Source organism: Danio rerio, chromosome 7, assembly GCF_049306965.1.
Source record: "Danio rerio strain Tuebingen ecotype United States chromosome 7, GRCz12tu, whole genome shotgun sequence".
Classification (NCBI taxonomy): Eukaryota; Metazoa; Chordata; class Actinopteri; order Cypriniformes; family Danionidae; genus Danio; species Danio rerio.
In genome coordinates, this window is record NC_133182.1 from 79,980,001 (window position 1) to 79,992,784 (window position 12,784).

The 12,784-nt window shown below is 43.0% G+C and overlaps 1 protein-coding gene across 50 annotated transcripts in view; it reads right to left on the bottom strand.

Moving 5' to 3' along the window:
• LOC100330629 (receptor-type tyrosine-protein phosphatase delta) overlaps positions 1-12,784 on the bottom strand; it is a 334,931-nt gene that overhangs the window by 52,735 nt on the left and 269,412 nt on the right. For 21 of the 50 annotated variants that reach the window (XM_073907748.1, XM_073907745.1, XM_073907744.1 and 18 more), the window contains 8 exons: positions 12,186-12,491; positions 11,175-11,368; positions 8,189-8,215; positions 6,173-6,290; positions 2,769-3,356; positions 2,440-2,540; positions 1,738-1,994; positions 51-144 (listed from right to left, as the gene is read on the bottom strand). In XM_073907748.1, the coding sequence (XP_073763849.1) occupies positions 51-144; positions 1,738-1,994; positions 2,440-2,540; positions 2,769-3,356; positions 6,173-6,290; positions 8,189-8,215; positions 11,175-11,368; positions 12,186-12,491 (1,685 nt within the window). The remainder of the gene's footprint in view (positions 1-50; positions 145-1,737; positions 1,995-2,439; positions 2,541-2,768; positions 3,357-6,172; positions 6,291-8,188; positions 8,216-11,174; positions 11,369-12,185; positions 12,492-12,784) is intronic. The other 29 variants (XM_073907765.1, XM_073907761.1, XM_073907751.1 and 26 more) reach the window with 5 other exon arrangements.

Here is a 12,784-nt window from a genome sequence, read left to right on the forward strand (position 1 = left end):
TGGCGCCATGAAATCTCATACATTTTAAAAAATAAGATAAAGTCTCTCACCTCTTCCAGATTCATCTCGTCCGGATTCTCCCACAGTTTGATGAACTTCCCCGGCCGCTGTTTCTTCAGTGGCACCACCACTATGTAGTAAGCCCTAGGTAGAGAGCAGAGAGTGTGTGAGCGGCTGACATCCATCAAGATTAGCTCCAATCAATCTGGACTTTCCAATCCAGTCGGGATGACAGTGGATTAACGAGGTGTTTGAGGAAAGAGAGAAACCTTCAGTAAACACATCAATAACCTGCTCGCTTCACTCCGGCTTTCTGCACCGGCCTCCTCAAGGCACATTTAAGACCTTTCAAGACCACTATTACAGACATATATTGGATTTAAGAGCAGTACAATGTATAATTAATACATTAAAAATAGAGATACGCAATATACAGGGGTTGAACAATGAAACAGTGCCTAGTTTTAGACCAATGATTCATTAGTATGGTGTAGGCCCTCTATTTGCAGCCAATACAGCAACAGATAATGTTGGGAAGGACAGACATGAGCCTGTACAGCAGTCTCTGAGCCGCTCTTCGTCAGAATAGTGTTCAGGTCACTATGTGATGCTTCTGGAGGAAACCCTTTCCTGACTCACTCCTCCTAAAACACCCCAAAGTACTCAATAATATTTAGTATTGGTACTGTGCAGGCCATGGGAGATGTTCAACTTCACTGTCATGTTCATCTGACCACTCTGTCTCCAGTCCTGCTGCATTATCATCCTGATAGACACCAACAGCTTCAGGACACAATGTTTGACCTATTGGGTCACATGGTTCTCCAGAATGGTTGGGTAGACCTTGGCAGGGACCCAGTGCACATCTAGTACAAGTACTGGAGCTAAGGAGTGCCATGGTATTGAGCGATTGCCATCGTGCCCCCTATGTTTCACTCTGGGCATCAGTGATGTAGGTGGGGCGCTTCTTTGGGGCTTCTCCACACCTTAACTCTCCCAGATGTGGGAAAGACGGTGGAGATGGACACATCAGAGAACTAAACATCTTTGACATTGTCCATAGCCCAAGATTTGGCTGCTGGCACCATTGAAACCAGTGTTTGACCTTGGCATGTGTGAGCAAAGCTTTGGCTCTAGCAGCCGACCATGTATATTGTCCCAGTGGAGCTCCAGACCAACAGTTCTGCTGGAAACAGGAGAGTCGAGCGGCACATTTCATTCTGCTGTGAGTTAGGTTGCTGTGGTTATCAGCCGGACACCTCTTTCAGACAGCTTCATCTGGCGTACAGTGTGGTTCCTCTTATTGGTGGTGTGCTGACATTACTCTGGATCATCACCATACCTGCCAACACTTTTTCCAGGTAGTCTCCCGTATTTCAGATCCATCTCTCATTTTGTTCTGTCTTCCAGAAAACTCCCGTAATTTATAACACCCATATCCAATCACAGCGGTTGCCTGAAACCTGGAACAGACCAGGGACCCAACCACCTCCTACTCTACTGCAGGAGTGAAGACCAGTGCAGATTGAACACCAGCTGCTCACATTTACCCATCAAATCTACAACACTACACTGGCCAGTGGTGCACCTTCATTGTCCAATGCCTGTATCTGTGGCCATATTGATATTTCTGTATTTTTAGCGGCTCCTTGATTTAAGAGTGTTTAGATAGTTGGACAGGAAAGAGACACAAACTCTAAGACAGAAAAACATCTTTTCCCGTGAAGACGTCCTTACCGAACTCTCTCCGCCGTCTGGACGCCGGGCAGCTCCACCGTCACCATACCGTCTGCATTGGTCTTGCTGATCAGGAAGGGTTTGGTGCGCAGAATATCTGGAGCCGTCATGGTGGAGACGCGGTGCTGCAGACCGCCGGCGCTGTTCCCGCGGTTGGTGAGCAGGAATGAGTACTGCGTCTCCGGCTGCAGGTTAACAATCAGCTTCTGCGTCAGCTTCCCGTCCACCTCCACGCTCTGACCGTTATCATACAGGATCTGCAGAAACACCAGCAGAGGTTGAAGGAGACCCAATAAACGAAAGAGGAAATCATTTGAGTGGATCAAACAAACAAAGGTAATCAGAGTTGTTTGAAGACAGCAACAGATTTTAGCTTTGGTTTAAGCAGCTGTGTTGTTGCTGATGCAGATGCAGACGTTACTGATTACACCAAACAAACGCGAGTGTCTTCAGCTTGAGCTAAAGTTTTTGAACTTGCGCAGATGACATAGTTGAGGAGAATTCTAGGTGTATGTAATGCATTCTGCATCATTGATGCCACCCAGCAGCAATCTGCCTATATTCAGCCTATGTATGTGACTTATAATACGTAATTACTCAAGCAAATATTTAATTTCGTACGGCAACTTAAAATTGACAATAAAACCCTACAAATTGTCTTCAAATTGCGAACCCTGCATAAGAGACGTCAGGTTTTCTCACCGTGAAGGGCTGCGCGGGGTTGTAGTTTTCGGGAATCTCCCACGTCAGCAGCACCGAGGTCTTCATGGCTGCTCTCACGTGGAAATTTTTTGCGAACACTGCTAAAAGAAAGTCGTATGAATTAGACACACAGAGCGTTCGCGCTACGGCATCAGCTTACCTGCTCATGTGTTCCTCGGCTACCTCTGGAGGACTAGTCCAGATCTGCGGCTTACCTGACACATTACCCTGACTCTCCATTAGGGGCACTAACTGATATACTACGCTAGGGCTAATATCGCATCTTGAAGACAAAACGGGGCCCCGACGGGCTGTCTGGAGCCTCCTACCTTGATTGACAGGCTGCGTTCTGAACTGGACGCTGGGACTGTAGGGCCCGGGACCCTTACTGGTGAAGGCACACATTTTAATATCGTATGTGGTGTCTGCTTTTAGGCCGTCTAGCGTGACGGTGGATTCGGGCGCGGTGATGAACAGTTCCGAGGGGCTGCGCGGGCTGTTGATGTCTTTGTATTGAAGGGCGTATTTGACCACGGCTCCATTGCGTTCGGCTAGCGCCACCGGCTGCCAGCTGACTTGGATGGTGGTGGTGGTGCTGCTTTCGGCTACGATACCCTGCGGGTACCCAGCCGGCGTGTCCTCAGGGGTGCTGATCTCCTTCACTGTCTCCTCCCCGAAGCCCACTTTGTTTCGGGCGGAGAGGCGGAAGGTGTAGGACGCCCCCTTGTGGATTTCCTTGGTGGTGTAGTGGTTTTCCCGCTCAGAGAACTCGATGACGGTCAGCGGCTCCACGTCCTTGCGGCCGAAGCGCAGCCGGTAGCCCTGCAGCGGGCCGAAGGTGTTGGGCGGCGGGTGCCACTGCAGGAGAGCTGTGCCCATGTTCGTGGGACTCACCATCAGACGAGGCTTTTCGGGAACTGCGGATCACAAACAGAACATGAGTTAGAGTGGATTACTCATGAGATGTTCGCTAGCATAATCTGACTACTTTTGGATTACATTTGGATTACATTTGGTTTGGAACTGCGGACATCAAATAAAGCACGTTTTAAGGTGGATTACTCATGAGTTTGAGATTACACATTCATGCTAACATTATCTGAGTACTTCTGGAACTGCAGACTACAATTGGACTATGGTTTACAGTGGATTACTCAAGAGTTACTGATAAGTACTTTTGGATTACTTTTTTTCAAAAACTGCAGACCACATGTAGAGCACATGTTAGGGTGGGATACTGTTAAGTTACTGATTACACATTTATACTGATGTACTCTGAGTACATTTGGATTACATTTGGATTACTTTTTTTAAAAACTGGGAACGGAGCAAGATTTAAGGTGGATTATTCATGAGTTGCTGGTGAGGAAATGTCTTAGATTGCACATTCATGCTACCAGAATCTACTTTTAGATAACTTTTTTTCTGGAACTGTGGACCACAAATAGACTATGATTTAAGGTGGATTACTTATAAGTTACATGTGAGAAATCGTCTTAGATTGCACATTTATGCTGACATAATCTGACTATACTTTTGGATTACTTTTTCTCTGGACCTGCTGACCACAAATGGGCTGTGATTTAAAGTGGGTTAGTCATGAGTTACTGATAGTCTGAGTACTTTTGGATTACATTTGGATTACTATTTTAGAACTGCACACCACAAATAGAGCACATTTTGGGTGGATTACTGTTGAGTTACTGATTACACATTCATTTTAATATAATCTGAGTACTTTTGGATTACATTTGGATTACTTTTTTGTAAACTGCACACCACAAATAAAAAAGATTAAGGAGAGTTATCCATGCGTTACTGGTGAAAAAACATCTTAGATTGCATATTTATGCTAACATAATCCGACTACTTTTTTTTAAAGTGGAGTACTCATGAGTAACTGATAATCCGATTACTTTTGGATTACATTTTGATTCCTTTTTGGAACTGCAGATCACAAATAGAGCACATTTAAAGAAAGATTACAGAGTCGATACTGATACTCGTTATACATAGCTAATATATTACATGCTAATATAATCTGAGTACCTGTGGATTACATTTTAGATTACTTAAAAAAAAAACTGCAAACAAAGCAAGATTTAAGGTGGATTATACATGAGTTACTGGTGAGAAAATGTCTTAGATTGCGCTTTCATGCTAACATAACCTGACTACTTTTGGATGATCTTTTTCTGGAACTGCGGACCAAATATGGACTATGATTTAAGGTGGATTACGCATCAGTTACAGATAATCGGATTACTTTTGGATTACATTTGGATTACTTTTTGGAACTGCAGACCACAAATAGAGCACATTTTAGTAAGAATTACTGAGTCATTACTGAGAGATTACTTACTATATACTAATATATTACATGCTGAGTACCCTGGATTACTTAAAAAAAAAAAAAGGTAAACAGAGCAAGATTTAAGGTGGATGATTCATGCGTTACTGGTGAGAAAATGTCTTAGATTGCACTTTCATGCTAACATAATCTGACTACTTTTTAGATTACACTTGAATTACATTTTTCCGGAGCTGAAGACAACAAATCGAGGATGATTTAGGGTGGATTGCTCGTGAGTTACTGATTACAAAATACATGAAAAATGTCTTTGACTACATTTGGTTTTCTGCTAACCCTTACTTAAAAAACAAAAACAAAAACAAACACATTGTCATTACTACTACAACAAAAACCATTATGTTTTAATTGTCTACAGAACAAATAATTGTTATCCAATAACTTGCATAATTAACCTAGTTAACTGTTTAAATTGCACTTTAAGCTAAATACTAGTATCTGGAAAAATATCTAATTAATATTGTATGAAGTCTCCATGGCAAAGACAAAACAAATCAGAAGAAATTAGTTACTTAAACTATTAAAAATGTTAAAATTTGTAAAAAAAAAATTATAAATGTGTTTAAAAAGCCTCAATTAAGCAACGCTTACATAAAATATTTTTTTTAAATAATTAAAATTTCACAAGAGGCGATTAATTTGGACTCTACATTGAAGCTGGATAATCTTGTGTTAAAACTATTGCAAGTTTTGGTGTTACTGTTACTTTATTATACTAATGATATTAACAAAAAAAGGTAAGTCACAACTCACACTATTAACAAACCATTAGCAAAGTCTGTTAGCTCAATGAACTGCTCAGAATTAGCTCGTTCATCATTAATTAGTAGTTGAGTTTAGGTTTTTGGTCGGATTGGAGATCAGTGCATCCTTATCAAATACCACAACAACAAGTACACACCAGCGCAGCTCCACCTGATACTGCACCTGTGTTGATCCTCCAGTGGAGTTTGACGATTTGAAACGATACAATATCAAATAAGAAATCAACAGTGATACGGCGCAGGCTTTTCACAGGCGAGCACTCGAGGACAGACGTGAAATAAAAGGCCTTTCAGAGAGCTGAATAACAGCACAATTAGAGGTACAACAGAAAAGCGGCTGTACTTATGAGCGTTTGGAGCCTTTCAGTGATAATCGAGACGGTGTGTAGTATTCTTTTCTTTTCAGAAATAAAAGTCTATTTTGCCATTTTGCTGACAGATTTTTCCATTATTTCTTTAACCCCTGTGAGCATTTCAAAGTCGGAGCTGTAGGTGAGTGGAATTACAATGGCCGTCATCACCGCGAGGGCAATTATGGCTACGAGAGTCAGCGGAGAGAGAGAAATGTGCCGCAGACACACACACAGCGTTGACCTACCGGCTCCGGTGGTGGTGACCAGCTTGGGTTTGCTGCGCGCCCCATCGCCTTTAGTCGTGTACGCCGCAACCGTGACCGAATACGTGGTCTCAGCATGCAAGTCTGACAGAACCAGCTCCTGGAGAAAATAAAGGTAAAGAGTGGAGAATAGTCAAGTCATGACATTCGAGAAGCCACACAGACTGAGCTGACGACTCGGAATAACACAGCAGGATGAACATGACAAAATGGATGTGTAAAGACAACAGCTGGGTTTTATTCCATACAACTGAAGATAAGAAATAATATTGTTCTTCAAATATCTCCAAGTTGTATTTTTTCAACACATTACATTTAATAACTAATTTCTACTGATGTATTTGTCTTTTGTCATGATGACGGTACATGATATTTTGCAAGACACTAGTATTCAGCATATGATGCTATTCAAAGGCTTAACTACACTCACCGGCCACTTTATTAGGTACACCTTCACTAGTACCGGGTTGGACCACCTTTTGCCTTCAGAACTGCCTTAATCTTCGGTGTCAGAGATTCAACAAGCTACTGGAAATATTCCTCAGAGATTTTGCTCCATATTGTCATGATAGCATCACACAGTTGCTGCAGATTTGTCGGCTGCACATCCATGATGCCAATCTCCCGTTCCACCACATCCCAAAGCTGCTCTATTGGATTGAGCTCTGGTGACTGTGGAGGCCATTTGAGTACAGTGAACTCATCGTCATGTTCAAGAAAGCAGTCTGAGATGATTGAGCTTTATGACATGCTGCGTTATCCTGCTGCCATCAGAAGATGGAGACACTGTGCTCATAAAGGGATCAGTTCATCATCAGATCATCTATCAGCTGGAACCAGTCTGGCCATTCTCCTCTGACCTCTGGCCTCATCAACAAGGCATTTGCGCCCGCAGAACTGCCGCTCACTGGATATTTCCTCTTTGTCGGAGCATTCTCTGTAAACCCTAGAGATGGTTGTGCGTGAAAATCCCAGTAGATCAGCAGTTTCTGAAATACTCAGAGCAGCCCGTCTGGCAGCAACAACCATGCCACGTTCAAAGTCTCCTATATCCCCTTTCTTCCCCATTCTGATGCTCGCTTTGACCTGCAGCAGATCCTCTTGACCATGTCTACATGCCGAAATGCAGTGAGCTGCTGCCATGTGATTGGCTGATTAGAAATCTGCGCTAACAAGCAGTTAGACAGGTGTACCTAATAAAGTGGCCGCTGACTGCAGCTTAATTAGGTTAACTGGATAAGTTAGGTTAATAAGTCAAGTCTTTGGTGGTTTCTTATGTAGCCAATCAGGAAAAAAAATTTAATATTGATTTTAGCAGCATGTACATTTTTGTAAATTATATATATTTTTTTCCATGCCAAGCTAAAATTCAGACTTTCTCCAGCAGAAAAAAATATGATAGCAAATACTGTCAAAAAGATGTATTTCTCTTTTAAACAGAACTTGGAGGATTTCACAAAAGGGCGCATACTTTTGTTGTAAACTGCATGCTAAACTCGAGTAAATCCAGTTATAATGGACATTATGCACTTTAGAGGATAATTTTTAAAGCCCTAATGTTGACAAATCTAACCTGATCTCAGAAATACACACTATTATTTTATATATATTGTTGAATTAGTGGCTAATTAATAAGCATTCAGTATCATTTGCATGCTTTCTTCATACTGTTCACAGGTCTGCATCACATTATTCTCCTCGTGGAGTTTGAGCAGATCATAGGAAATCATAAATGACATGAATTAATCACCAAAGTCAGCATGACTGCGCTGCATAAATCATGACTTCTCTGATAAAACATTCATATGACCAAACATTATTTTATATTTATATAAAACATTATTTATATTTTTTGAGTCATCTTCAGATGGTTATTAATATAAAATGACTATTAAATGTCTTTAAGCAGCCCGAAGAGGTCGTGTAGATTTACAAATGTGGAATATAGTCCAGTAAATGTGCAGAAAGTCATGCAAGTGCTTTCTGTGATGTACTCACATGTTCAGCTGAATCATCATATTCCCACTGACGGAGATCACACACACACACACACACACACACACACACACACACACACACACACACACACACACACACACACACAGAGAGAGAGAGAGAAGAGAAGAAGAGAAGCTCAGTAACGCTGCGGTGGTCAATGATTCATGATTCAAGAGTATTGTGACGATCAGGGCTGTGTTTCCCAAAAACATCGCAAGATATTACGAATTACCAACAAAACCGTCATATGATGATACACGCCATCGCATATCCCGATAACGTTATATATATATCACAACATAGCACCGTGAGTTACGTCACTGTTTGGGAAACGCAGCCCGGATCAGCTTCAGATGTGTGCTGTGAAATCCTTCAGGCTGAACTGGAGTCACATATACTCAAGCAGAGAGCAGATCTGTGCTGCGTCTGTAAGTCATGAGCGCTCATCATTATCCTCACATGCACAATTCATGACTAGGGAAAGCCTCCATGTCCAGGACAAAGACACATGTGAACAGAGGATTTATGAAACTGTGCACAGGAATACATTAAGAGTCTTCATCCAGAGCCTCAGTTGCATGTGTTTGCACAATGACTAGCCGTGTGCTGATACACACATCAGCAAAATACATTCATATTTCATTCATTTCTGGTTTAGATGTCCTTATCCATGAAGGTGTTTGTGTGGTTTGTTCCCAACATCAAATGTGCACCTCTTAATCAATCAGTCAGTACTATCTTGAACTGATAGCGGTGCAATACTCTGCAAATAACAGCACTGGTGCAGCCTCTTCACCCTTGTGTATTACTCCGCCCACATACAGCAACAAGCAGAGGACACTCTACAGCAGGGGTCAGCAGTCCTGGTCCTGGAGAGTCGGTGTCCCTGCAGGGTTTAGCTCCATCTTGCCTCAACACACCTGCCTGGATGTTTCAAGTATACCTAGTTAGACCTTGATTAGCTTGTTCAGGTGTGTTTGATTAGGGTTGGAGCTACAATCTGCAGGACACCAGCACTCCAGGAACAAGTTTGGTGATCCCTGCTCTACAGTTTGACAAATATTGCTGCTGTTGGACAACATCATGTACTTTTAGGCAAGAGTGTAGTTGTTTAGATAGCAACTCTGCAGTTTATTTATAAGGATTAGTGCCTATTTTAAATATTTATAATATCAGAGCATCGGATTCAGTGCATCGGCCGCCATCAGCCTGTCTGAGCAGACTGTCTTGACGTTCCGCCACAAGATGGCGACAAAGACCACATAATAAACACTTACGGGAAAAAAACATGATTTTCTCAGCGTAAGTTTCTAGACTACAGCTGAACAAATCAGCATAGATCAGGTAGGTGACACTCGCTCCTTTGTATTTTGTAGTGCTGTATTTATACAACAGAAAGCTTTGCTTTGGCTTGTTCAGGGTTAATTATTGTGAAACACTGGTAAATATCTGTAGACTGATGGCATTTCATGCTGTTCAGCCTAAAAATCTTAAAATGTGAGCAAAAATGACCTATTCTGTCATCACTTTAGACATTACGCTAGAGAATCATTCAAATACTAGCTTTACAGTGATGTTACTGAAGTAGACCGTCAGCTGCAGAAGTGTAGGAACAGTCGGAAGAAAGTAGTTCCTCAGAGTTTTTTAGACTCCTGTGTTCGATTGTCTTTTTTATGCACACGATTATGCTGTCAAACTGGGATATGGCTGTATATCAGCAATGGTGGGGCACTAAGGCACTCACACTACAGCCTCAAGCCAATGCACGCCTCCCACCAGTACCGATATACAGCCATATCGCACTGCTACGAGTGTGATATTGCTCATATATATACATACATATTCATATACATATACATATAAATAAACTCAAGCTCATTCTGAAAACGTAGCCCCGCGGACGTTTCTGTAAACTGCAATTTACGTGGCTGGAGGTGCGTATGGCCGCATTTAGTTTTTTCAAGCGAACGCTGCGGGGCGGTGTGAAGCTGCTCCTCTTCGTGTTCACGGCTGGGCTGACGGCTCACCTTCTCTGTGTGGAGGGCTTTCCAGCCACAATTAGTTTGTCCAGTTAGCTTCGTCTGTTACTTCGACAGAGCGGAGGCCCGGAGGAGGAGCCGGCTGGGTTGGACGACCGGATTCGAGCCCGGGGAAGAGCGGTTCCAGAAATCAGGTAAGACAAAAAACAGAATCCAAAAAATAAAGCAAACGAGTTCATAACGGGGCGAGAACGCGGTGAAATCTAAACATGCGGTCAAAATCAGACGAGGGCTTTCCGTTTTCTGTACGGCTTTCGTAACTCAGCGCTTGGGTTTAGGGAAGAAGGAAAAGGAGAAGGGGGGCCGGGTCGGCTGATTGGCCGGTGTGCCGCCCAGTCCATCATTCAGTCATTCAGCCAGTCGGTCAATTGGACAGACGGTCGCTCAACAGTGGCCTCCGGCGGCATTTTATACGAGAACCGCATGGGCTTGCGCTCGCAAGAGGCGTTCAAGACTCGAAAAAGCGCGCACAGCGCCTCTCCCGGATTCACGAAAAAGATTCACGGTCTCCAGAAACGTCCGCGGGGCTACGTTTCCAGAATGAGCCCGGGTTGATTTATATACAGGTTTTAGACTGTTGAGGAGAAACACCCTGGATTAGTTTCAAGAATTACCCTGAGGGTGAGTAAATAATGGGCTATTTTTCACCTTTTAATAAGCAGCAAAATTCATAGTTAATGCTTTGATAATAATGAGTCTAGAACCTTAAAATAAAGTGACCGTTCTCTTAATTTCCAATGCCCATTTAAAAATGCATTATGGGATTGTCAAATTAGCCTTTCTAGGTGAGCAGCTCGCTATGCTGTGCACATCTGTGCTCCCGAGGTCATGTTTTCTTGACACGAACCAAATCAAAGTAGTTGGCAGCTGTCTGGATGAACTGTGCCAGAGCCACAGAACTGGTCAAAGCTTGTACAGATTGACTTGAGGAGTGTGTTGGTGCTTACCTGAGCATCATCCATCAGGATATCCTTGATGACCGGGTGCCCGACGGGTTCTCCATTAACCATCCTGACATAGTGCACCTGGTAGCCGCGGATCTGTCCGTGCTGTCGGCTCGGCACCGGCGACCGCCACAGCACTTTAACAGACGTGGAGTTGACAGCCTCCACCTCGACTTTACGAGGAGGGCCACTGGGCACTGAGAGAATTATAGGATAAAAGACAAAAAGGGTCATGCTTAAAGAGGACACTTCAGGGTCCGAGCGGACATCTCCCCTGAGAAAGCGGCGAAGCAGACAAAAAGCTACAAAACGGGAATATAGCATTAACAAGTATTGGATAACACTAATATCTCAACAATGGGAAGTCAAAAACAAAAAGAGAAAAAACAAAAAACAAAAACAATCCCCAAAAACAGGTCACGCAGCGGACCTCATTTACAATCTCTGAAAAATGGATTTAGTGGAGTCAAAACATGGAATCAAAATAACAAGCAAAAATAAGCCAAGAGGAGTGTTTCAGCGGTGTGAAGCACTCGGAAGGACTTTGGCTATGATCGAGTGAAGACCAAAAGAAAAAACAAATGGAAAAAGTTTTTAGAAAAAGGTCATTAGTGGGGGACGTTTGAAGAAAAAAATAAAAAGCCCCATTTTCAGATTCACAGTGGATTTAGGTGTCTTTATGCCCGTGTAAAAATGAGTTTCACTCCATTAAAAAAGTCATTTCATTTATCTTAATAAGAAAACGAAGCGGGACAAAAACAGCAAGACATTTGGGATTGTTGGAACTTTAAGGTGGTCAGAAGAACGTCGCCAAGTAAAAAACGTTTTTCAGAAAATTTCTTCCCAAATTAGCGTTGGCTTGATGAAAGGTCACAAAAAATCCTGGTTAGTAGAGTTAGTATAGACACAGGGGGCGAGGGGTGCTAGGGTGCCTTGAGAAGTCTGGCAGAAGCGGGGTGTATTAGGGATAAAGACATTAGCATTGGGACACAGTGGCGTGTGGGTAAGACATACCATCCTCCTCCGTACGAATTAGCTGAGGTAAACTCTCAGGGCCTTCTCCTGCTTCTGTGTGGGCGTTCACGGTCACTCTGTATTCCGTCCATTTCTCCAGGTTCTCCAAGAGATAGTGGTACTTTTCCGGCGGTATGTCTGACACTTGTCGCATGGAGGTATCGTCTCCTTCGGTCGCAGCATATTGGATGGTGTATTTGGTCATGATTCCGTTCTGAAGCTCAACAGGGGGCGGTTTCCAACTTACCAGAATGCTGGTAGAACTGTGACTAGTGCACTTGACTTCCTGGGGCGGGGCTGAGGGCTCTGATTGGAGGATCAGTGGGTGGTGGGAGGAGCAGAATTGTCATTGAATTGGAATCGAGTGGTTGGTTGGATCCGGGTGAGGTTCACGGGGTAAGAGGATTTTTTTGTTTTTGTGGTGGAGATGGAGATGATGTTGATGGACAAACAAAAACACACACACAAAAAAAAAAGAAACATAAAATGACATCAAATGAGGATGAACCACAGGGACTACGGTTAACCAAACAAAATGATGACATGAACATAAACTTAAATGAAGCTTAGAAAACAAGAACAAAAAGGGCAGACATGTC